We start from the raw sequence: 25,431 nt of genomic DNA on the forward strand, positions 1-25,431 counted from the left end.
TCGGCTCACTGCAACCTCTGCCTCCAAGGTTCAAGCAATTCTCCTGCCTCAGCCTCCCAAGTAGCTGGGATTACAGGTGTGTGCCACCACACTCAGCTAATTTTTGTATTTTTAGTAGAGACGGAGTTTCCCCATGTTGGCCAGGCTGGTCTCGAACTCCTGACCTCAAGTGATCTGTCCACCTCGGCCTCCCAAAGTGCTGAGATTACAGACATGAGCCACTGAACCTGGCCTCAAGTAACTTTGAAACTCAATAATTTGATTGCATATACCCAATGGGATTATCCTAAGGACAAAAAAGATCTTAAATGGCTTTCAATGACCACATTTTAAAAAATTTTAAGTCAGATAGGACCAATAAATAATCATATTTTAAGTAATATTCAGAGTTCTTTTGATACCATATTGTAATTTTGAAACTATAGAGGCAACAGGACAGAAAAGAGAAGAGCCTAAACTCACAAGGACAAAAAGAACAGAAAAGTTCACAGCCACCAAAATTTGGAAGGTATAGTTGATGGACGAGTAGTATTTAACTTAGTTGACCCAAGAAGATAGAACCTTAGCCAGCTGGAAAGCCCAAAAGTAAACCAATTTACATCACAGAACTCCAAAATGCTGAGTAATCAGCAGTACCAGATACCTTTCAGAGTAGCACTGAAGGTAGGACTAAAAGCAGGATTGATTGAAAGTCTATTTAGAAGCAGTTAGGATATAGTTCATCATAGTGTATCGTGTTCAGGATTTTGGTAAGTGAATAGATTACAGCTGCTCATGGAGGGAGGGGTGAGTAACTATGTGAGTTGATGAATATATTAATTTATTTCACTGTAGTAACCATTTTACTATATATAGATGCCCCTCAACCTAAGATGGTGTCACTTCTGAATAAACCCACTGTAGGCTGAAGACTGTCCTGGGTCAAAATGCATTTAATACACCTAACCTACCGAACATCATGGCTAAGCCTAGCTACCTTAAACATACTCAGAATACTTACACTGGCCTACAATTGGGCACCAAAGCCTATTTTATAAAGTGTTGAATATCTCCAGCATCAGCTGTTTACTCTGGTGATCGCAGGCTGACTAGGAGCTGCAGCTCGCTGCTGCCACCCAGCATCACAAGAGAGTTCTGTACCGCATATTGCTAATACAGAAAAAGATCAAAATTCAAAATTTGAGGGATGGTTTTTACTGAATGCATATCATTTTCCTACCATCATAAAGTCAAAAAATTGTAAGCCAGTGACCATTTGTATATCTCATAATATCATGTTGCATACCTTAAATATACATAATACAACGTATTTTTTATATAGAATTCTTTTTAAAAGAAGCAGTTAGAATTTTATATCCTTTCCCCAACCTTATGCAGGTAGGCAATGCCCATCTCCCACTATAGCAAAAAACTGTACATTCATACTTGGGACAGAGTAAAACAGAGGGTCTCTGAACTGCAGAACAGCAGGAAAAATTAAAAGCAAGGGTACTACACTAATAAAAAGATTAGTGGAAAAGAGTTATTAAATGAAATTTTACAATGACTATTGAGAACTCCATACTTCTTCCCCCATTTTGCTACTCCAGATAGTATCAAGTTTATACTCTTTAGGCAAAAGATTGGATGAGTCTTTTGGGGGATATGAGTAGCCCTCCAAAAGGGAAATAGTCCCAAGAATTGCCCCCGCCATATCATTCATCAAAGAGGCTTGCTTGCTGTCAATGAGACAGTCCCACGTACAGAGCTCTCAAACAACTTTCAAATTCCCCATCGTCAAGAAGCATACAATAATATACTGCATGTTGAAATAAGAACAATACTCAGAGAAAAAGAACTTCTGAAAATTTAAAACATGAGAGCATAAAAGAAAAACTCACTGAAAGGATAAGAAGAAACATTAATAAAATTAAATTAGAGCAATAAGACAAAAAGAAGGAAAAGCTGACCAAAAAAAGATAAAAATCAGCAGGGCACTCAGGTACTTGTTACATATTACTTTTAAACTGTATAACTGTTTTAAACATCTTGTATGTATGATACATTTCACAATAGCACATTTTTAATCATTAAAAAGAAGGGCATGATCAACTGTAACAAATGTGGACATATCAGGACAATGAGGACTGAGAACTGACCCCTAGGATTTGGCAGCACAAAGATCTTGACAGGAGCAGTTTTGAAACATTTACACCAGCACACACAAGAAAAAAGATAACTAGAAGAAAACAAAAGATGTGAATGCTCTTTATATAGAAAAGTATAAAAATGTATCAAAACACATTAAAGAAACCTAAATAAGTGGAGAAATACACATTCATAATTAGGCGACTTAATATTGTAAAGAACCTGCCTGTCCTTGAATAGGTCATACTATACAGTCAATGCAATTCCCATCAAAATCCCAAAATGGTTTTCATAAACTTATCGAGCTGAAATTAAACTATATGTGGGGGGAAAGGGCCAAGAATAGCCAGAGTGATTCTGAAGAATACTGAAATGCTCTCTGCCTCTCCTTCCCTCCCTGACCACACACACATACTGACACAAATTTAAAAATTCTTATAATATAGACAAAAAAAGAAACCCCATCGTGTATTTCAACCTGACATGACAAACGTTGACACTGCACATCAGTGGAGAAAAGACAAATATTTAATAAATAGGACAACTGACCGATCTCTACCTTGCTCCATCTACAAAAATGAATTACAGGTAAAATTATATGTGGAAAAAAAATCTTTAGAAGAAAATATAGAACACCATTATAACACTAGGGCAGCATGACAGAGAATATTAGTACAAGTTGTTTGTACGAATATATTATAAAGTTGTAGATATCTAAGTTTTTAGTTAGAAGAAATTCTGGGACATGTACACAAGAATGTCTGTTATTATATACATATATATATATATTTTTTTTTTTTTGAGACAGGGTCTTGCTCTGTTGCCCAGGCTGGAGTGCAGCGACACAATCATGGCTCACTGCAGCCTCAACCTCCCAAGCTGAGACTACAGGCATGCACCACCATACCCAGCTAATTTTTCTTTTTTTGGTAAAGGTGGGGTCTTGCCATGATGCTCTGGCTGGTCTTGAACTTGGGGGTTCATGCGATCCTCCCACTTCAGCCCCCAGAGAAGCTCTGATTACAGGTGTGCACCATCACGTCTGGCTAACTTTTTAGTTTCTGTAGAGAAAGAATCTCACTATGTTGCCCAGACTGGTTTCAAATTTCTGGGTACAAGCAATCCTTCCTCCTCAGCCTCCCAAACTACTGGGATTACAGGTTGTGAACCACAATGCCTGGCTCATTACATTTTGGACAGTGAAGTGGTAGAAGTAACCCAACTATAAATCAGTAGGGAAATGGATAAACTGTGTTTTAGTTATATTATACAATTCAGGTATTAGAATGAATTTTGAATTTTGGAACATTCACATTATACTGAGCATTCCAAATGCAAAAATCTAAAATCTGAAATGCTTCAATGAGCATTTCCATTGAGCATCATGCTGGCACTCTAAAAGTTTCAGATTTGGGGGCATTTCAGATTTTCTAATTTGGCAGGCTCAACCTGTAACTATAAAAACACAAAAATCCTATGTTAAGTATGGATACAATTACATGCAGAAATATGAAATCTACAGGAAGAATATACCCCTAGCAAGAGCAGAAAGAGAAAAGGCACTTTAGCTGTACTTACAGCATTTTTTTTTTTGCTTTTTTGTTTGTTTGTTTGTTTTTTGAGATGGAGTCACTCTCTGTCGCCCAGGCTGGAGTACAATGGCACAATCTCAGCTCACTGCAACCTCCCCCTCCCAGGGACCCCAGTGCTCCTGGAGGGGGTTCAAGCGATTCTCCAGCCTCGGCCTCCTGAGTAGCTGGGATTACAGGTGCGCGCCACCATACCTGGCTAATTTTTGTATTTTTAGTAGAGACAGAGTTTCACCATGTTGGTCAGGCTGGTCTCAAACTCCTGACCTCATGATCCGCCCACCTCAGCCTCCCAAAGTGGTGGGATTACAGGCGTGAGCCACTGTGCCCGGCAACTTACGGCATTTTATATATTTTAAAAAGACATCTAAGACAAATACGGCAAAATATTGACCTATATAAAAGTAACACAGCCTAGTGGGTACCTTGAGTATCTGCTCTATTATTTTGTTTAAAATGTTTCATGATTTTAAAAGTTTTAATTACTTTTGGTAAAGAAATAAAACCACTTGACAAGTTAATGGGTGCAGCACACCAACATGGCACATGTATACATATGTAACAAACCTGCATGTTGTGCACATGTACCCTAAAACTTAAAGTATAATAATAACAAAATTAAAAAAAAATAAAAAAGAAAACCACTGTACTAGATTACTTTTAAAGGTAACTCTCAGTTCTCATAATGCTGGTTATAAACTGCCATGGCACTGCTGCTGTGGTCCATGTTTTCCCTTCCGCACCCAGCTAATACTCAATTACATTCAGTTTAGGGATTATGGTCTTCCCAACAACTAGCACAGTGCCTAGAATGAGCATCTACTAAATAAGTACTAGATGAACAACTAAAAAGACCTGATACAAACTGCTGCACATAATCAGCACTTGATATTATTCAATTATTAAAGTAATCAAATCTCTAGCTTTTCTGATACTACTCCTTCAAGATCAAACCAGGGTTCCTTCTTTTTAATAGTTTTACCTAATCTCTCTTTTTTGTAGGTTTTCTGGTACCCTTCACTATTCCAAAGTACACTGGCTCTATTTAGTCACTTGGATTCTAGTTCCTTTATGAAAATTCTTCCCATATATTTATGAAGTTCATTCCTTAACTTACATAAGTATTTTCTGAAGGACGTTCAGATTGTCTATAACACTCTTTTGACTCAGGTTTTTTCCCCAAATGAGTTGTTCCTTTCTTTCCTTAGTTTCACTCATTCTGCTGGTTTCTCTATTTCTTTCTGTTTGGATACAAACAGAATTTGAGATCATTTCCTATAAAGTTTTCATGTACCTTCAGAATCCAAAATTATTGTTTAATAGAAGATGATTGAGCAAATTTTAAAAAGGTAGGAATATAATTCTGAGAATTCAAACAACTAAATAAAATGCTCATTTGAAAAGGTGCCCTACACAAGAAAGTGTAATATATGGGTTAAAAAAAGATGCTAGTTTAGTAGATTAAGAAATACAATGTGTACAAGTAGAAAAGATTCTCACTTGAGTGGTCTGACGAGATGTTGTGTGGCACCAAAACAAAGTCATCCGTGTCACAAGAAGAGTTCTTGCTACTAGTACTGGCAGAATCTTTGGAAACTTGTAGATAGTTGGGAGGACCCAATGGTGGGGAAGATAAGTTTTCTTCCTGAATATGCTGCATATCTGGAAGGGACTAAAATTAACAACATAAAATTAAAACTGGCCTAATAATCAAATGCAAGTCAGAATAGTAACTAGACTAAGGAATTTTTTTTTTTTTCCCCACAAAAGTGGGCACGAAGTCCAATTCTATCTAAGGTTTCAAAAAATCTCTTTGGAAAAGCTTTCCTTTAGAAAACCTTTCTTTTAAAAGTGTTTGCATAAAGACTTCTAAAATGTTTTCCAAAAGTGATACTTAAAAATATATCATACCACTTATCCACATGTACTTGCCTCCCTCTCCTGAAGTTTTTGAGAAAGTGAATTTTTATCATCACAACATCCCCCAGTTCTAGCTCATGGCCTAACAAAGCAGATACTTAATAACTCTCCACTTAATGACTAAACACAAAATGTCCAGAGACTTTAAATTAATGACATATTATACACACACAAGTTTTAAATATATAATGAAGAAAAATTACAAGCAGGAAACCAAGAGAACACATAATGTAAAAAAATAGACAAATCAGGAAGGGTGCCTGCACTTAAGACCAGAAATGTATTTATAGACTTGGAAAACCTTACAGGTATCCTTGTGTTCCTGTTGTTTTTGTTTTATCGGGGTAGTAGTTGATTTGTTAGTAGGAGATAGGATAGGAAGGGAAGAAAAGCATGTAAATATATTTAAACAAATACTTAAGAGTTAACTAGCTATGTATCTTTTGTCGTTTATCTAGTTTAAGGACCCTAGTTGACAACTCAGTGAACATCTTGATTATACAATGGTTTTCTACAACAATGAACTTCATAGCTTATTGTGTTAAGCCCCTATTAACCTGTTTCGTCTTTGCCTTTATTTAAGGAAAGGAAAAATACTATATTATGCTCTTTAAACCCAAGCCTTAAATACCTGGTTCACTGCTGCTGCTCCTTTGAATGTCACTGTGCCATGGTATCGGTCACTGATACCACTTATTTTCATGTGTGTGACATGCACTTGACACAATCTCTCCTTATCACTTTTTGAAGAGACTTTGTATCTCAAGGTAATGAAGGGAAGGGAAGATGGAAGAACTAGCACTACTGAGCCTCAACCATGCACTAGGCACTGTTAAGAGCTTTCTGGCAGGGCGTGAATCACGGCTCACACCTGTAATTCCAGCACTTTGGGCCTGTAATTCCAGCACTTTGGGAGGCTGAGGCGGGCAGATCACGAAGTCAGGAGATCGAGACCCTCCTGGCTAACACGGCGAAACCCCGTCTCTACTAAAAAATACAAAAAATTAGCTGGGCGTGATGGTGGGCGCCTGTAGTCCCAGCTACTCGGGGGGCTGAGGCAGGAGAATGGCGTAAACCCGGGAGGTGGAGCTTGCAGTGAGTCAAGACTGCGCCACTGCACTCCAGCCTGGGCGACAGAGTGAGACTCCATCTCAAAAAAAAAAAAAAAAAAGAGCTTTCCATGTTATCTAACTTTAGCCCATTCACATATAAATAAACAAAGTTCAGACAGGTAATTTGCCCTAGATCACACAATTAAAAAGCAGTCAAGCTGAGATGTGATTCTAATTATCTAACTCCACAATATCTTTCCAGTGGTTTAGGCAGGAACTTTCCCAGTTTCTTCTCCTGCTATTTACAAAATTACCTGCATCTACAATCACCCTGGTCATTCTTTCTCATAACAGTGGAAGAGATGCTTCTCTTCCATGGGAGCTCCTCTCTCCACCTGTGCTCTGCATTCCATGCTCCTCTATGTCCCCAATGGCCTAGAACAACTCCCCTCAGCTCCTGACATTTTCATCCTCTCCTTTTATTATGGCATTTTTTCCCTCTGTAGATAACCATGTTTAACTTTCTCACATCTCAAATCCCTATAACCCTCTCGAATTATCATCTCTTCTTCATTTCTTTTTTCTATTTTTTTTTTTTTTTTTTTTTGAGATGGAGTCTCAGTGTGTTACCCAGGCTGGAGTACAGTGGCATGATCTTGGCTCACTGTAACCTCTGCCACCCAGGTTCAAGCAATTCTCCTGCCTCAGCCTCTCGAGTAGCTGGGATTACAGGCATCTGCCACCATGCCTGCTAATTTTTGTAGTTTTAGTAGAGATGGGGTTTCACCATCTTGGCCAGGCTGGCCTTGAACTCCTGACCTCATGATCCACCCGCCTTAGCCTCCCAAAGTGCTGGGATTACAGGCGTGAGCCTATAAACAACATATCTTGAAATTATCATCTTCACTGACTCAAATTTGTCACATCCTATATATCCCTTAATTCAACATAACCCACTCTGTCTTCAACCCTTGAATAAAAATGCCTTTACTAAGATTATCAATAATTTCTATTGTCAAGTCCAGCAAGTATTTCCCATACTCCTTAAGGTACTTGAACTTTCTGCTCCATCTGTACTGTGGACCATTCTTCTCAACACTCTACCCCTTTATTCAGTGACCCTGCAATCTTGTTTTTCCTACTTCTTGGGGACTCCTTCTGAGTCTCTTTTGTGAGTACATACTTCTCATTTGCCCCTCAAAAAGGAGGAGGAGAAGAGTACAGAGTTCCCCATGAGCCACCCTGGGCTCTTCACGCTTCACTTGTTGTACTTACCCAAGTGACCATGCTCACCGTCCCTCTTACCTTTAACTACCACTCACAGAATGATGGTTCCCACTTTTTGATCTTCAGCCAAGATTCTCTCTGACGAGCTCTAGATCCCTTTGTTCACTTGCCTATACAACACATTCATGCCTGTACGTTAACTCATCACCTTTATATTCCAAAGCACTGCTCCCCAAGTTCCCTCAGAGTGACCCTGCCAGCTGGCTATTGTCACCTGCAAGGTCTCACTCTTCCTCAGGTCCCAAGTTCAAGCAATCTTCAAGATCTGTGCGCTCTTTGCCTTTCTCTTACCTGGCTCTTCTCCTTTCCTACTGCCGCCTTAGTTCAGGCTTCGTTCTCAAAACGGTAATGACGACAACAACAATGATGATAACATAAAAGGTGCAAGGGTCTCAAGGTGTCCTCTCTCCTCTAGTGGAGACCTCTCTATTTCCTCTCTCACTCCAACCTAGTCCTCTACCCTGCTTTTGGGAGAATCTAGCTAAAAAACACAGTGGATCATATCACTCACTCTAAAATCATTCCAATGGCTCACTACAACTTTTTTTTTTTTTTTTTTTTGAGATGGAGTCTCGCTCTATCACCAGGCTGGAGTGCAGCGGCATGATCTCGGCTCACTGCAACCTCCGCCTCCTGGGTTCAAGCGATTCTCCTGCTGCAGCCTCCCAAGTAGCTGGAACTACAGGCGCGCCCCACCACGCCCAGCTAATTTTTGTATTTTTAGTAGAAACGGGGTTTCACCATGTTGGCCAGGATGGTCTCAGTCTCTTGACCTCGTGATCCACCCGCCTAGGCCTCCCAAAGTGCTGGGATTACAGGCATGAGCCACCGTGCCCGGCCTGGCTCACTACAACTTTTAAGAATGCAGCTGAAATTCCTTTGCTTGACCTCCAAATACTGTCAGGCCTCTTGTCTACCTCTCTAGCTTTCTTTTCCCTTCACCCATCACCAATGCTCTCTACATCCACCAAACTGAACTACTGAGTGCAGCCTTGTTCTTTCTGCAATGATGGAAAAGGCCTATATTTGAGCTATCCACCATGGGAGCTACCAGCTAGCTAAGGCTACTACGCACTTGAAATGTGGCTGGTGTGAATAAGAAAGTGAATTTTAAAATTCACTTAATTTTAACAAATTTAAATGTAAATGGCCATGGAGAGCTAGAGTTCCTTCAGTGGCTCACGCTTCTGTGACTTCATGTACGGAAATTCTTCTGCTTACAATATCATTCTTTCACTAATTCTTGCAATCTTTCTTCAAAACTCAGCTCAAACAATCCTCTTTTTAGTAGCCTTCCTAAATCCTTAATCTAATTTTGATGTTCCCCAATCATATTCCCATAGGCAATGAAGATACATATACATATGCTTCTGGCAATGATTGAGTTACCTACCTCTTTCTCCATACAATTAAACTAAAACCTCCTTAATGTCAGGGACCTGGTCATCTCATTCATTAGTATAAACCAGAACATCACACAAAGTAGGTATTCAATAAATATTATAAAACGAATAAATAGGCCAGGCGAGGAGGCTCACACCTATAATCCTAGCACTTTGGGAGGCCAAGGCAGGTGGATAACCGGAGATCAGGAGTTTAAGACCAGCCTGGCCAACATGGCGAAACCCCATCTCTACTAAAAATAAAAAAATTACCCGAAGTGGTGGCACACGCCTGTAATCCCAGCTACTCAGGAGGCTGAGGCAGGAGAATCACTTGAAGCCGGAAGCGGAGGTTGCAGTGAGCCGAGATCACGCCACTGTACTCCAGCCTAGGTGACAGAGTGAGACTCTGTCTCAAAAAAATAACTAAATAAATAAATATTCAAGATTTACCATCTAAATAGCATTTAATCTCTAGTCAGTATCATAATTAAAAGTGATTTGGAGTTTATTGTTTATAATTTTTTGTTTTGGGGGGGCCTAGAATTTTTCTGGAATAAAATAGCAGCTAGATATTTACATGAGAATGTAAAAACGACAACGTTATATCGCATGTCTGTGTATCTCAAGCCTCTGTATGAGTCTACACCAGTCCTAGAAAGAAGGGGAAGCATGTATGAAATCATCTTATTTTTGGCAGATGATGTTAAATGTAAGGTCTATCAAACCATCCCATTTTCTAATCCCACTAACTGGAAACTATATACAAATGTTTGTACTTTCCTTTTTTCCCCTGCTTTCCACTTTATTTCCATTTTTTTTAAAGGCTTCCTAAAATGATGTTTATTGGTTGGTTGGTTGGTTTTTGAGACAGGGTCTCTCTGTATCCAGGCTGAAGTGCAGTGGAGCAATCATAGCTCACTGTAACCTCAAAGTCAGGGGCTCAAGCACCCAGCTTATTTTTAATTTTTTTGTAGAGACGGGATTTCACCATGTTACCCAAGCTGGTCTCAAACTCCTGTGCTCAAGCAATCCTCCCACCTTGGCCTTCCAAAGTGCTGGGATTACAGGCGTAATCCAGCTGACCTTATCTTTTTTTTTTTTTTTTTTTTTGAGACAAAGTCACAAAGTCTTGCTCTGCAGTGGCACAATCTCAGCTCACTGCAATCTCCGCCTCCTGGGTTCAAGCGATTCTCCCACCTCAGCCTCCCAAGTAGCTGGGATTACAGGCACACGCCACCATACCCAGCTAATTTTTGTATTTTTAGTAGAGACAGGTTTTCGCCATGTTGGCCAGGCAGGTCTCAAACTCCTGATCTCAAGTGATCCACCCACCTTGGCCTCCCAAGGTGCTGGATTACAGGCGTGAGCCACTGAGCCTGGCCCAACCTTACTTTTTAAAGAACTCTAATGAATAAGACATAAAAAGGATATGTTTATGCCAGTGACTTATTTCACTGTTTTTTTTTTTTTTTTTTTTTTTTTTGAGATGGAGTCTCGCTCTGTCACCCAGGCTGGAGAGCAGTGGCATGATCTTGGCTCACTGCAGCCTCTGCCTCCTGGGTTCAAGTGATTCTACTGCCTCAGCCTCCTAAGTATCTGGGATTACAGGTGCACGCCGCCATGCCCGGCTAATTTTTGTTATTTGAAAAAACACCAAGACAGGGTTTTGGCATGTTGGCCAGGCTGGTCTCAAACTCCTGACCTCAAGTGGTCCACCCGCCTCAGACTTCCAAAGTGCTGGGATTATAGGCATGAACCACCACACCCAGCCATTTTACTGTTTTTTGTTTGGTTTGGTTTTTTTTATTGAGATGGAATCTCGCTCTGCCGCTCAGGCTGGAGTGCAGTTGTGCGATCTTGACTCACTGCAACCTCCGCCTCCCAGGTTCAAGCGATTCTGCTGCCTCAGCCTCCCGAGTAGGTGGGACTACAGGCGTGTGCCACCATGCCCGGCTAATTTTTTGTATTTTCAGTAGAGATGGGGTTTCACCGTGTTAGCCAGGACGGTCTTGATCTCCCAGTCTCATGATCTGGCCACCTCAGCCTCCCAAAGTGTTGGGATTACAGGCGTGAGTCACCACACCCAGCCGGATTTTTTTTTTTTTTTAATAGAGGCAGGTTCTTACTATGTTGCCCAGTCTGGCCTTGAACTCCTGGGATCAAGCAATCCTCTCATTTCAGCCTCCCTTATAGCTGAGTCTACAGTCATGCCCAGGCACGCCTGGCTATTTTTTTTTTTTTTTAGTAGAGATGGGTGGTCTTGATATGTTGCCCATGCTGGTCTTGAACTCCTGGGATCAAACAACATTCCTGCCTCAGAAAAAATAGGTTTGGCCACCAGAGTTTTTAACTTCTAAAAAAGCCTTTCTCTTTCTCCTGCCTCTCTTCACTCCTCCAGTTAGTTCTACATTCAGCTACTCCTTGGCAGCCCTAGCCTGGCTCCTATTTTGTTCTCCTCTTTCAACCAACAAAAACCCCAAAATGCTCTCTCCAGTCAAAGAAAATTTCCAGTTCAACGTCCTCCCTGCTGGCCTCTCTCATCCCTCAGTCACACTATCACCCCACAGGCTCCTTTATGTTTGCTCTCCCAAAATTAGATTCTTCCCTGTTGTTCTTTTCTCTAGCACAAGCTTTGCTTTTCATATTACATTGTGTCAAATATATGGTTCATAATAATAGCCACAATTTATTGAGACTTTGCCATGGCTAGGCACTTCCCACATCTTACTACCAGGACCCTGCAAGCAAAGGTTAATCAAGCCTATGGTCCAGATGAGGACACCATGGCCCACCTCTCTAACTGACCGGCCCAAAGTCACTGAGTGGGCAAGCAGCAGGGCTAGGATTGGTGCCAGCGTGTCTGCCTCTTAGTTTTTTTAGTTCACGAGAACATAACGTAAGTCTTATTAACATAATCTGCTTTATCTATTTGGTATGAATTTTCGGGGCTGTGTAAGAAAGGTTTGCTGCCAGTTTTGAGACTTGTCTGTTTGCAACAGGCTACATCTGCATCTGGCTTTACCTAACAGTTGCCACCTCTTGCGTTATACACTATGTGTCAGACCCTGCATGCAATAAGTGCTTACACTCACTTATCCCTGAAGAACCCTACAAGGTAGGTAAATTACACTCACTTGACATACAAAAAAAAGGTGTCCTAGTTAATATGACAGATAAGGTACATGGAGGCTGCAAGCCCCATCCACTTAAACCTCTGAGTTGTCTCACTTTTATGGCTCCCCTACCTTTCCGCCAGTGGCATTCAAGAAATTGATGTCTGGGGCCGGGTGCCGTGGCTCACACTTTGGGAGGCCAAGGCGGGCAGATCACTTGAGTTCAGGAGTTTGAGACCAGCCTGGCCAACATAGTGAAACCTCGTCTCTACAAAAGACACAAAAAATTAGCTGGGTGTGGTGGTGTGCGCCTACAGTCCCAGCTACTTGGGAGGCTGAGGCTGGGAGAATCGCTTAAACCCAGGAGGCGGAGGTTGTAGTGAGCCAAGATGGCGCCACTACACTCCAGCCTGGGCGACAGAGCGAGACTCCATTTCAAAAAAAAAAAAGAAAAAACAAAAGCCTAAGAGGAGAGTGGAGCAGGAAGAAGTGACTAGAGTGACCAGAAGGCCTCAGGATTAGGAAGAAGTACTGAGATGGGAGGGAACACAGCCATGAAGAAAATGGCTTGGGAGCCTCAGGGAAAGGAAGAGGTTTGAGTAGAAAAGCGCCAGAAATCATGATTAAGAGAATCTAAGTCAGTGAAATCTGGCTCAGAGGTGACTCCTCCCTCAGTAGAAATTCCACATACAAAAAAAATCCAAGCTCATGTCTACAGCATTCAGATAAAATAAATATTTATTGCCTATCCACCTGTAATGGGTACTCTTTGTTTGCAAGTATCATCACCAAAACACCATAGGGTATAAGAAGGTGATAGTGCTATACTCACTGTTCCGAGGAAAATGGCCCAGAGAGGTGACATTTCTTTCTGGAGCTTACACAGTAACATACGGACAGAGGTCCGAATACAGGTCCATTTGACCCAACAACTATCATGTTCTTTCTCCCAAATCTCAGCTGCATTAGTAAACATTATACATAAAAAGAATATCCACAGTGTATGTGCACGCTCCATTTGAGAACAGATGTAACAGCACTAACTCTGAAATTATTTTTAATAAAACTATAACTTACTGGTGGAGAAGCAAAACGACAAGATGGAGAGCTGCCACAGGAGCTTCCAGAGACAGAACCAGAATACATGGGCACTGGAACTGGGCAAGCTAGGGGAAGAAACACAAATGAACTACATCATTTTGTAGTGCAGTCACATGACCTGTATAACAGAAACACTTGCCAAAACTACTACACCTTTGTGTTCCCCCAAAATCTGCATTTACCTATTTATTACCACATCTGCTGATGAAACTAAAAATGCAACAATTACTAAAACTATTTCAACTTCGTTTCAGAAGGAAAAATAGAACAGTTATTAAATAAACACAATCGTAGGTATCTAAGAAAATCAGGCCGGGCGCAGAGGCTCACTCCTATAATCCCAATACTTTGGGAGGCTGAGGTGGGAGGATCACTTGAGGTCAGGAGTTTGAGACCAGCCTGACCAACATGGTGCAACCTCGTCTCTACTAAAAATACAAAAATTAGCCAGGTGTGGTGGTGCCCACCTGTAATCCCAGCTACTCGGGAGACTGAGGCAGGAGAATCACTTGAAACCAGGAAGCAGAGGTTGTACCACTGCACTCCAGCCTGAGTGACAGAGCAAGACTCCGTTTAAAAAAAAAAAAAGTGGCTGGGTGTGGTGGCTCTCACCTGTAATCCCAGCACTTTCGGGGGCTGAGGCGGGCGGATCACCTGAGGTCCAGAGTTCGAGACCAGCCTGACCAACATGGAGAAACCCCATCTCTACTAAAAATACAAAATTAGCCGGGCGTGGTGGCGCATGCCTGTAATCCCAGCTACTCCAGAGGCTGAGGCAGGAGAATGGCTTGAACCCAGGAGGTGGAGGCTGCTGTGAGCCGAGATCGTGCCACTGCACTCCAGCCTGGGCAACAAGAGCGAAACTCCGTCTCAAAAAAATAAATAAATACATAAATAAATTCAATGAAATTTTAAGAGTCACAATAAAAGATGAATTTTGTAGTAAAAATCATTAATTTTTCCTAAAGCTTGCATTCATTCTTTAAGTGAAAATACAAAAAATGGATACTCACATTTTTTTACTGGAACTTGCTCAAGAAAAGGATGGCTAAAAAATGCTTCTGTAACAAGAAATGAGAATGCAACCTTTAAAGAGACATTGACTAAAATATCAACTAGGTTATTTTTTCTCAACGTATTCAACATAATGTCTTTGAGATCAGAATTTAACTTCTTTATATAGGCTCCATTTCCTTTAAATGTAAAAGCATATTTTTTATAAATCCTCTATAAAATAATTATTTTTATAGTCATATAAAATAATGAATCAATAACAAATTTTAAATAATTATGAATTCTCAAAACATCTATCACCAGCACAACATACTCTGATGCTACTTACACAGACATGTCCTCTAATGTATTCCACCCTCCAGTGGACAGCCCCACAGGAGAACTGTGATCACCAGGCTCTTGTTAAGCACCCATGTGAACTACAGCTGTTAATTGTCCTAAGAGGAAATTGATGCAGCTGATTTATACAACAAACTATCCTTCGCCCCTAGAAGTATTCCTGATGCTGGTTTCACATTAAAAAGAGAAAAAACTGGCCGGGTGTGGTGGCTCACGCCTGTAAGCCCAGCACTTTGGGAGGCTGAGGCAGGCAGATCACCTAAGGTCAGGAGATTGAGACCATCCTGGCTAACACAGTGAAACCCCGTCTCTACTAAAAATACAAAAAATTAGCTGGGCATGGCGGCAGGCGCCTGTAGTCCCAGCTACTCAGGAGGCTGAGGCAGGAGAATGGCGTGAACCCGGGAGGCGGAGCTTGCAGTGAGCTGAGATTGTGCCACTGCACTCCAGCCTGGGCGAGAGTGAGACTCCATCTCAAAAAAAAAAAAAAAGAAACTACAAAAACAATACATTCAATAATTTTAAAACCATTATCCATAATAGTTGTTTCACTATTGACCATAATTCTCATGGTTCAGAGCAACTCTCAGCTTAACTTCTCCCTAATAGGTATAAATATTTCCAACTACATGAATTTAATTTTAGTCCAACTTTACAAAACGTTAAGAAAATAGGTATTCAGACCATTTCATCTTTTCCCCAACATGGAAACAATTATAGCTATCCTCTACTGAGTATTCAACATTCACTAAGACAATGAAGTGGGTGCTTCACAAACCTTATCTGAGGAAGTATGTCCTCCTATCATGGGTAGGAAAATTAAAAGCACACAAAGGCCATGTTTCTTGTCCAATGTCAAAGAGTTAGTAAGGTGAGGGACTAGAATTCAAATTCCAGTCCATCTTATTTAAATACCAATGTGGATTTCCATATTATACTATACATTAGCAAACCAAAATCCTGGAGTATATTTCCACAAATCTCTGTTAGTATTACAACTATTACTACAGGAAAAGTCAAACACTTTTTTCCCTAAAAACTACAAGATCAGGGTTAATTTGCTAAGTATTTTCATTAAACATGTCAATGATTTCTCTGGTCTGACATTTTCAAGTATTGCTGTTTTTACCTAAGATAAGAATTAGGTTGGACCGGGCGTGGTGGCTCACGCTTATAATCCCAGCACTTTGGGAGGCAGAGGTGGGCGGATCACCTGAGGTCGGGAGTTTGAGACCAGCCTGACCAACACGGAGAAACCCCATCTCTACTAAAAATACAAAATTAACAGGCATGGTGGCACATTCCTGTAATCCCAACTACTCAGGAGGCAGAGGCAGGGGAATCGCTTGAACTCGGGAGGTGGAGGTTGCAGTGAGCCGAGAACCTGCCATTGCGCCCCAGCCTAGGCACCAAGGGCGAAACTCTGTCTCAAAAGAAAAAAAGCAACTTCCAAAAACTCTAAGATAAACTGATGAGACCCACACAGAGTTACAGAATCAAGCTTTCAAAAGACAGAGAGAATCTTGGAAGCAGCAAGAGAGAAGCAACTTGTAATATACAGGGATCCTTAATAAGAATATCAGCCAATTTCCCATCAGAAATCTTGAGGCCAGAAGGCAGTGGGATATTACCTAAAGTGCTGAAAGAAAAAAAAAAGTTAACTGAGAAGTCTACATTCCACAAAACTGTACTTCAAAACTCAGGAAGAAATAAAGATATCCCCAGAAAAACAAAAGCTGAGGGAGTTCATTACCACAAGAGCTCCCCTATAAGAAATGCTAAAGAGAGTACTTCAGGTTGAAATGAAAAGAGCTAGACAGTAAAAAGCCACATGAAGACATAAAGATCTCCGGAAAAGATAAGTGCACTGGCAATTTAAAATCCAATAGTACTGTAATTTTGGTCTGTAACTTCACTTTTTCACTTTCTACAGAGTTTAAAAGACAAATGCATTAAAATTATCATAAAGATATAATTTGTGATATCAACATAAAGGGGGGATAGAGCAATACAGAAGTAGAGTTTTTGTATGCAACTAAAGTTAATATGAATTCAGTAACTTTAGATGTTATATGTAATCCCCAGGTAACCACAAGGAAAAATATACACAAAAGGAAATGAGAAAGGAATCAAAACACGTTACTATAAAAATCAAACACAAAAGAGCAGTAATGGGAGAAATGTGGGACAAAAAAGCTGTAAGACATAAAAATAGTGAAATGGTGAAAATCTTTCCTCATCAGTAATTACTTTAAATGTAAATAGATCTCCTTAGGCAGAGACTGGCAAAGTAGATTAAAAGGAAATAATCCAACTATAATCTGTAAACAGAACAGAGACTCCCTTTAGGCCATGTGAGGTGGCTCACACCTCTAATCCCAGGCGGATCTCTTAAGCTCAGGAATTCAAGACCAGCCTGGGCAACATGGTGAAACCAAAAATACAAAAAAATTAGCTAGGCATGGTGCTGCACATCTGTGGTCCCAGCTGAAGTGAGAGGATTGCCTGAACTCGGGACACGGAGGTTGCAGTGAGCTGAGATTGTACCACTGCACACCAGCCTGGGTGAAAGTGTAAGACTCTATCTCAAAAAGAAAAAAAAAAAAAAGAAAAAGAGACTCGCTTTAAAATCTAAAGACACAAATATTTGAAAGCAAAATGATGGAAAAAGCTATTCCAGGCAAATACTAAGCAAAAGAGAAGGACGAAGTTGACTATCAGACAAAATAGAATTTGAATTGAAAACTGTTATAAAAGACAAAAAGTACATTAAATAAGGCCAAGTACAGTGGCTTAAGCCTGTAATCCTAGCACTTTGGGAGGCCCGAGGTGGGTGGATCGTTTAAGCTCAAGAGTTCTAGATCAGCCTGAAAAAAATGGTGAAACCCTGTCTCCACAAAAAATACAAAAATTAGCTAGGTGTGGTAGCTTTGCACCTGTAGTCCCAGCTACTTGGGGGGCAGAGGTGAGAGGATCACTTGAGCCCAGGAGGCAGAGGTTTCAGTGAGCCAAGATTGCACCACTGCACTCCAGACTAGGTAACAGAATGAGACCCTGTCTCAAGGAAAAAAAAAAAAAGGGGGGGCTGGGCGCGGTAGCTCACGCCTGTAATCCCAGCACTTTAGGAGGCTGAGGAGGGCAGATCACAAGGTCAGGTGTTCGAGACCAGCCTGACCAACAAGGTGAAACCTCGTCTCTACTAAAAATAGAAAAATTAGCTGGGCATGGTGGCAGGCACCTGTAGTCCCAGCTACTTGGAGGGCTGAGGCAGGAGAATCGCTTGAACCTGGGAGGCGGAGGTTGTTGCAGTAAACCGAGATTGCGCCACTGCACTCCAGCCTGGGTGACAGAGCGAGACTCCATTTAAAAAAAAAAAAAAAAAAGATATTAAATATTGATAGAAGGGTCAATTAACCAAGAAAATTTAAGATTTATAAACATCAAAGCCCCAAAATACATGAAGCAAACATTGACAACTGAAGTGAGAAAGAGATTTGTACAATAATAGTTGGAGACTTCAATATCCCACCTTCAGTAATGGATAGGATAACCAGATACAGCATCAATAAGGAAAGGGAGGCACTGAACAGTGCTATAAACTAACTGGACCTAACAGACACACACAGAGTACTCTAGTCTCCGAGAGCAGAGCATATATTTTTCTCAAGTACACCTGGGACATTCTCCAAAAGAGACCACACCTTAGGCCACAAAACAAGTCTTAATAATTTCTTTTTTTAAATCAGAGACAATGTCGCGCTCTGTTTTTCAGGCTGGAATGCAGTGGTGCAATTAGCTCATTGCAGCATCAAACTCCTGGGCTGAAGTAATCCCTCTTACCTCAGACTCCCAAGAAGCTGGAACTAAAGGTGCATACCACTACACCCAGCTAATTTTTAGTATTTTTTGCAGAGACAGGTTCTCACTATGTTGCACTGGCTAATCTCAAACTCCTGGCCTCACGCAGTCTTCCTTCCTCAGCCTCTCAAAGCACTAAGGTTACAGATATGAGCCACCATGCCTGGCCCATAAATTTTAAAAGACTGTAATCATGGTGACTGATTATCTTTTCCAATCACAATGGAATAAAAGTGGAAATCAAGGGCCGGGCGCAGTGGTTCATGCCTGTCCTTTGAGATTGTTTAAAAAAAAAAAAAAGGAAAAAAAAAAAACCTAGAAATCAGTAACAAAGGAAATAATGGGAAAATCCACAATATGTGGAAATTAAACAAAACACTCTTGTATTACTCTGTTTTCGCACACTGTAAAGAACTACTTGAGGCCTGGCGCAGTGGCTCATGCCTGTAATCCCAGCACTTTGGAAGCCCCAGGCAGGCTGATCGCTTGAGAACAGAAGTTCAAGACCAGCTGGCCAACATGGTGAAACCCCGTCTCTACTAAAAATACAAAAATTAGCCAGGCATGGTGGCACGCAGCTGTAATTCCAGCTACTCAGGAGCCTGAGACAGGAGAATCGCTTGAACCCCGGAAGTGGAGGTTGCAGTGAGCCACGATTGCTCCACTGCACTCCAGCCTGGGTGACAGAGCAAGACTGTGTCCCTAAAAAAAAAAAAAAAAAAAACTACCTGAGACTGGCCATTTTATGAAGAAAAGAGGTTTAATTTGGTTCTCCATGGCTGGGGAGGTTTCAAAAAACTTACAATCATAGCAGAAGGCGAAGGGGAAGCAAGCATGTCTTACCATTGCAGAGCAGGAAGGGGATGTACCACACTTTCAAACCATCGGATCTTGTGAGAACTCACTATCACAAGAACAGTGTGGAGGAAATCCACCCCCATGATTCACTCACCTCCCACCAAGCCCCTCCCCATTCACTCACCTCACCAAGCCCTTCCCCAGACACATGGGGATTACAATTCAAGATGAGATCTGGGTGGGACACAGAGCCAAAGGATACCAACTCTTAAGCAACCATTGAGTCAGGGAAGTCATAAAGGCAAATTAGAAAATATCTTGAGACAAATGAAAATGAAAACACAACATACTAAAACTTATGGGATGTAACAAAAGCAGTAGTAAGAGGGAAAAATATACCTGTAAACACCTCCTTTAAAAAAGAAGAAATAAGGCCAGGTGCCGTGCCCCACGCCTATAATCCTAACACTTTGGGAGGCCATGGCAGGCAGATTACTTGAGGTTGGGGGTTCAAGACCAGCCTGGCCAACATGGTGAAGCCCCGTCTCTACTAAAAATACAAAAAAATTAGCCAGGTGTGGTGGCGGGCACCTGTAATCTCAGCTGCTCAGGAAGCTGGGGCAGAAGAATCACTTTAGCCCAGGAGGCGGGGATTGTAGTGAGCCAAGACTGTGCCACTGCACTCCAGCCTGGGCGACAGAGCAAGACTCTGTCTCAAAAAAAAGAAGAAATTGGCCAGGTATGGTGGCTCACACTTGTAATCTCAGTATTTTGGGAGGCCGAGGCAAGTGGATCACCTGAGATCAGGAGTTTGAGACCAGCCTGGCCAACATGATGAAACCCTGTCTCTACTAAAAATACAAAATAGCCAGGCGTGGTGACTTGAGCCTGTAGTCCCAGCTACTCTGGAGGCTGAAGCAGGAGTATCGCCTGAACCCAGGAGCTGGATGGAGGTTGCAGTGAGCCAAGATGGCGCCACTGCACTCCAGCCTTGGTGACAGAGCAAAACTCCGTCTCAAAAAAAAAAGAAAAAGAAACATCTAATCAATAAGCTAACTTCATGCTTATGGAACTAGAAAAACAGCAAACTAAGCCCAAAACTAGTAGAAGGAAAGAAATAATAAAGATTGGAGTCAAGATAAATGAAACATTTTCTTTTTTTTTTTTTTTTATCTTTTTAGACAGGGTCTCATTCTGTCACCCAGGCTGGGTGCAGTGGCATGATCACAGCTCACTGTAGCCTTGACCTCCAGGGCTCAAGCAATCCTCCCAGCTCAGCCTCCTGAGTAGCTGGGACTACAGGCCCACACCACAACACCAGCTAATTTTTGTATTTTTAGTAGAAGGCTTTCACCATGTTGCCCAGGCTGATCTCAAATGCCTGAGTTCAACTGATCTGCCCACCTCGGCCTCCCAAAGCGCTGGGATTACAGATGTGAGCCACCATGCCCAGCTGTGCTTGAACTTTTAGTGTATTCCCCAAGCCACACACAGATCTACGGACAAAGGATGGTAACTTACCGTCTCAAAGCACCACCTTTGACCAATAACTGGCTGACCACTAAAAAACTGTAGACACAGGGGTGACCCCTAGGAAACTGGGCTTTACAATTTTTTTAACTGAAAAAAATACAAAAACAATTTTGGAGATAAATCAATGTTCAAAAACTGCAAGGAAAACAATATTCCACAGATTTCGTCCACGCAAGTTACTGAACAAACAGAACAATCCGACCAGGCATCGTGGCTCATGTCTGTAATCCTAGCACTTTGGGAGGCCGAGGCAGGTGGATCACTTAAGGTCAGGAGTTCGTGACTAGCCTGGCCAACGTGGTGAAACCCTGTCTCTACTAAAAATACAAAAATTCACCAGGCGTAGTGGTGTGCGCCTGTAATCCCAGCTAGTCGGGAGGCTGAGGCCGGAGAATTGTTTGAACTCAGGAGGCGGAGCTTGCAGTGAGCTGAGATCATGCCATTGCACTCCAGCCTGGGCGACACAGTAAGACTTTGTCTCAAAGGAAAAAAAAAAAACAAAAACAGAACAATCCCCAATTGGGAGAGGGGGAGGGTTCAAATCTAAAGTTGCTATCTGTATTGAACAAAATGTTTGATTTTCGACAAAAAACCGCAAGGCATGCAAAGCAACAAAGTATGGCCCATACACAGGGAAACGAAGCAGTCAATAGAAACTGTCGTGAGGGGGCCAAATGTTGGACTTAACAAAGACTTTAAAGCAGTTATTAAAACAAATTTTTTTTTTTGAGACAGAGTCTCGCTCTGTCACCCATTTTTAAAAGTAGAGAAAGCCAGCCGGGCACACTGACTCACGCTTGTAATCCCAGCACTTTAGGAGGCCGAGGTGGGTGGATCACGTGAGCCCAGGAGTTCGAGACCAGCCTGGCCCACATGGTGAAACCCCGACTCTACTAAAAATACAAAAAATTAGCTGGGCATGGTGGCGGGCGCCTGTAGTCCCAGCTATGCAGGAGGCTGAGGCAGGAGACAGTGACTCATCAAATAGAGAATATCAAGAAAAAGACAGAAATTATAAAAAAGAACCAAACAGAAAATCTGGAGTTAAAAAGTACAATAACTGAATAAAACAATCAGCAAGCCTGAGAACAGATTAATAGATATTTCCAATCTGAAAAACTCAAAGGAAAAAACAATACGGAAAAATGAACAGACGCAGCTGTGGGACATCATCAAGCATAGACCATTAATGGGAGTCTCAGAGAAGAGAAAGAGAAAGGGACAGAATGAATATTTTAAGAAATGATGGTTGACAACTCCCCAAATTTGGTGAAAAACATTTATTTATATATCCAAAAAGATCAATAAACTCCAAGCAGGATAAACACAGAGACACACATGTAGACACATCACAGTTAAAACTGTTGAAAATCAAAGACAGAGAAAAATCTCAAAAGCACTAAGAGAAAAATGACTCATCACCTACTAGGGAAACCTAGTAAGATTAACAGGTGACTTCTCATCAGAAACAATGGAGGCCAGAAAGCAGTAAGATGACATAGTCAAAGTACTGGCTGGAGAAAATCCTAACAACCAAGAATTCAGTATCTACTAAAAAAACACTTTTCCAAAGTGAAAGGAAATAAAGGGAAATAATGACATTCCCAGATAAATGAAGATTCTGAGAACTTGTATAAAGAGCATTGGTAATTAAGTAGATAATTATGGAAGACAGTACATTATGTATTTTTCTCTTAGCCGATTTAAAGGACAACTGTATAAAATAATTATAAAATTGTACTATTGGGCTTTGTAACATACAAAGATTAATACATATGACAACACAAAAGAGGAGGAAAGGAATGGAATTATATTAGAACTAAAAAAATGACACCAAACAAAAAAGAGACACAAAAAATACAAAAAGAAAAAAAAAATGACACCAAACAGTAACTTGAGTCTGTAAGAATAAATGAAGAGTGTCAGAAATGATAAATGTATAGGCTAAAATAGTACTCTAAGGCTGGGCATGATGGCTCACACCTGTAATCCCAGCACTCTGGGAGGCTGAGGCAGGCTGTTCACCTGAACCCAGGAGTTGGCAACCAGCCTGGCCAACATGGCAAAAACCTCTCTACAAAAAATTTAAAAATTAGCTGGGCATGGTGGTGTGCACTTGTAATCCCAACTATACAGAAGTTTCAGGCAGGAGGATCACTTGAGCCCAGGGGGTCAAGGCTGCAGTGAGGCTTGTTTGTACCACTGTACTTAGGCCTGGGTGCAGAGTGAGACTGTCTCAGAAAAAAAAAAAAAAAGAGAAACACACAAAAGACGCTATACATGTTTTTCACCTTTCTTCTCCTCACTTCTTAAAAAGAGATAAGACTGTATAAAGCAATCGTCTTAACACTCCACTGTTGAGATTACAACATAGACATAATATGTGAGACAACAGCACAAAGGGAAGAGCGAATGGAGCCACATTAAGGGAACAAAGCTTCTATATTTTAATAGAATTCAACTAGTTTTTTGTTTTTTGTTTCTGTTTTTTTGGAGATGGAGTCTCGCTCTGTCACCCAGGCTGGAGGAGTGTAGTGGCGTGATCTTGGCTCACTGCAAGCTCCGCCTACCGGGTTCACTCCATTCTCCTGCCTCAGCCTCTCAAGTAGCTGGGACTACAGGCGCCCACCACCACGCCCGGCTAATTTTTTTGGTATTTTTAGTAGCGACGGGGTTTCACTGTGTTACCCAGGATGGTACTGGTCTCCTGACCTCGTGATCTGCCCACCTCGGCCTCCCAAACTGCTGGGCTTACAGGCATGAGCCACCACACCCGGCCTCAACTAGTATTTATATAAAGTAGACTGTGATAAATTAAGATGCATATTGTAGAGGCCGGGAGCGGTGGCTCACACCTGTAATCCCAGCACTTTGGGAGGCCAAGGTGGGCGGATCACGAGGTCAGGAGATTGAAACCATCCTGGCTAACACGGTGAAACCCTGTCTCTACTAAAAATACAAAAAAATTAGCTGGGTGTGGTGGCGGGGACCTGTAGCCCCAGCTACTCGGGAGGCTGAGGCAGGAGAATGGCATGAACCCGGGAGGCGGAGCTTGCGGTGAGCCAAGATCACGCCACTGCACTCCAGCCTGGGTGACAGAGTGAGACTCCGTCTCAAAAAAAAAAAAAAAAGTTTTTTTTTGGTCTCCCTCTGTTGCCGAAGCTGGACTGTACTGCTGTGATCTCGGCTCGCTGCAACCTCCCTGCCTCGGGCTCCTGTGACTCTCCTGCCTCGGCCTGCCAAGTGCCTGGGATTGCAGGTGCGCGCCGCCACGCCTGAATGGTTTTTGTATTTTTGGTGGAGACGGGGTTTCGCCGTTGACCGGGCTGGTCTCCAGCTCCTGGCCTCGAGTGATCTGCCTGCCTCGGCCTCCCAAGGTGCTGGGATTGCAGACGGAGTCTCGCTCACTCAGTGCTCAACAGTGCTCAGGCTGGAGTGCAGTGGCGTGATCTCGGCTGGCTACAACCTCCACCTACCAGCCTCCTGCCTTGGCCTCTTAAAGTGCTAAGATTACAGCCTCTGCCCCGCCGCCACCCCGTCTAGGAAGTGAGGAGCGTCTCTGCCTGGCTGCCCATCGTCTGGGATGTGAGGAGCCCCAGCCGCCCTGTCTGGGAAGTGAGGAGTGCCTCTGCCTGGCTGCCACCCCGTCTGGGAGGAAGTGAGGAGCACCTCTGCCCGGCTGCCCCATCCGGGAGATGAGGAGCACCTCTGCCCGGCTGCCCCGTCTGGGAGGTGAGGAGCGCCTATGCCTGGCCGCCACCCCGTCTGGGAGGAAGTGAGGAGCGCCTCTGCCCGGCTGCCCCATCTGGGAAGTGAGGAGCGCCTCTGCCCGGCCGCCACCCCATATGAGAAGTGAGGAGCGCCTCTGCCTGGCCACCCCGTCTGGGAGGTGAGGAGCGCCTCCGCCCGGCCGCCCTGTCTGGGAGGTGAGGAGTGCCTCTGCCTGGCCGCCACCCCATCTGGGAGGAAGTGAGGAGCACCTCTGCCCGGCTGCCCCGTCTGGGAGATGAGGAGCACCTCTGCCCGGCCGCCCCGTCTGCGAGATGAGGAGCGCCTCTGCCCGGCCGCCCTGTCTGGGAGGTGAGGAGCGCCTCTGCCTGGCCGCCACCCCGTCTGGGAGGAAGTGAGGAGCACCTCTGCCTGGCCGCCCCGTCTGGGAAGTGAGGAGCGCCTCTGCCCGGCCACCCTGTCTGGGAAGTGAGGAGTGCCTCTGCCTGGCTGCCACCCCGTCTGGGAGAAAGTGAGGAGCGCCTCTGCCTGGCTGCCCCATCTGGGAAGTGAGGAGCGCCTCTGCCCAGCTGCCACCCCGTCTGGG

The 25,431-nt window shown here is 42.7% G+C and overlaps 1 protein-coding gene across 5 annotated transcripts in view; it reads right to left on the reverse strand.

The window, feature by feature from the left end:
• Positions 1–25,431, reverse strand: part of ULK2 (unc-51 like autophagy activating kinase 2) — a 107,018-nt gene that overhangs the window by 43,380 nt on the left and 38,207 nt on the right. For all 5 annotated transcript variants that reach the window (XR_008515311.2, XM_024241516.3, XM_054536295.2 and 2 more), the window contains exons 11-13: positions 14,588–14,635; positions 13,551–13,639; positions 5,217–5,388 (exon numbers count right to left, since the gene is read on the reverse strand). Coding sequence is in view for 4 of the 5 variants with exons in the window: in XM_024241516.3 (XP_024097284.1) it covers positions 5,217–5,388; positions 13,551–13,639; positions 14,588–14,635 (309 nt within the window). In the remaining variant the exon portion in view is untranslated. The remainder of the gene's footprint in view (positions 1–5,216; positions 5,389–13,550; positions 13,640–14,587; positions 14,636–25,431) is intronic.

The sequence above is a fragment of the Pongo abelii genome, chromosome 19, assembly GCF_028885655.2.
Source record: "Pongo abelii isolate AG06213 chromosome 19, NHGRI_mPonAbe1-v2.0_pri, whole genome shotgun sequence".
Taxonomy (NCBI): Eukaryota; Metazoa; Chordata; class Mammalia; order Primates; family Hominidae; genus Pongo; species Pongo abelii.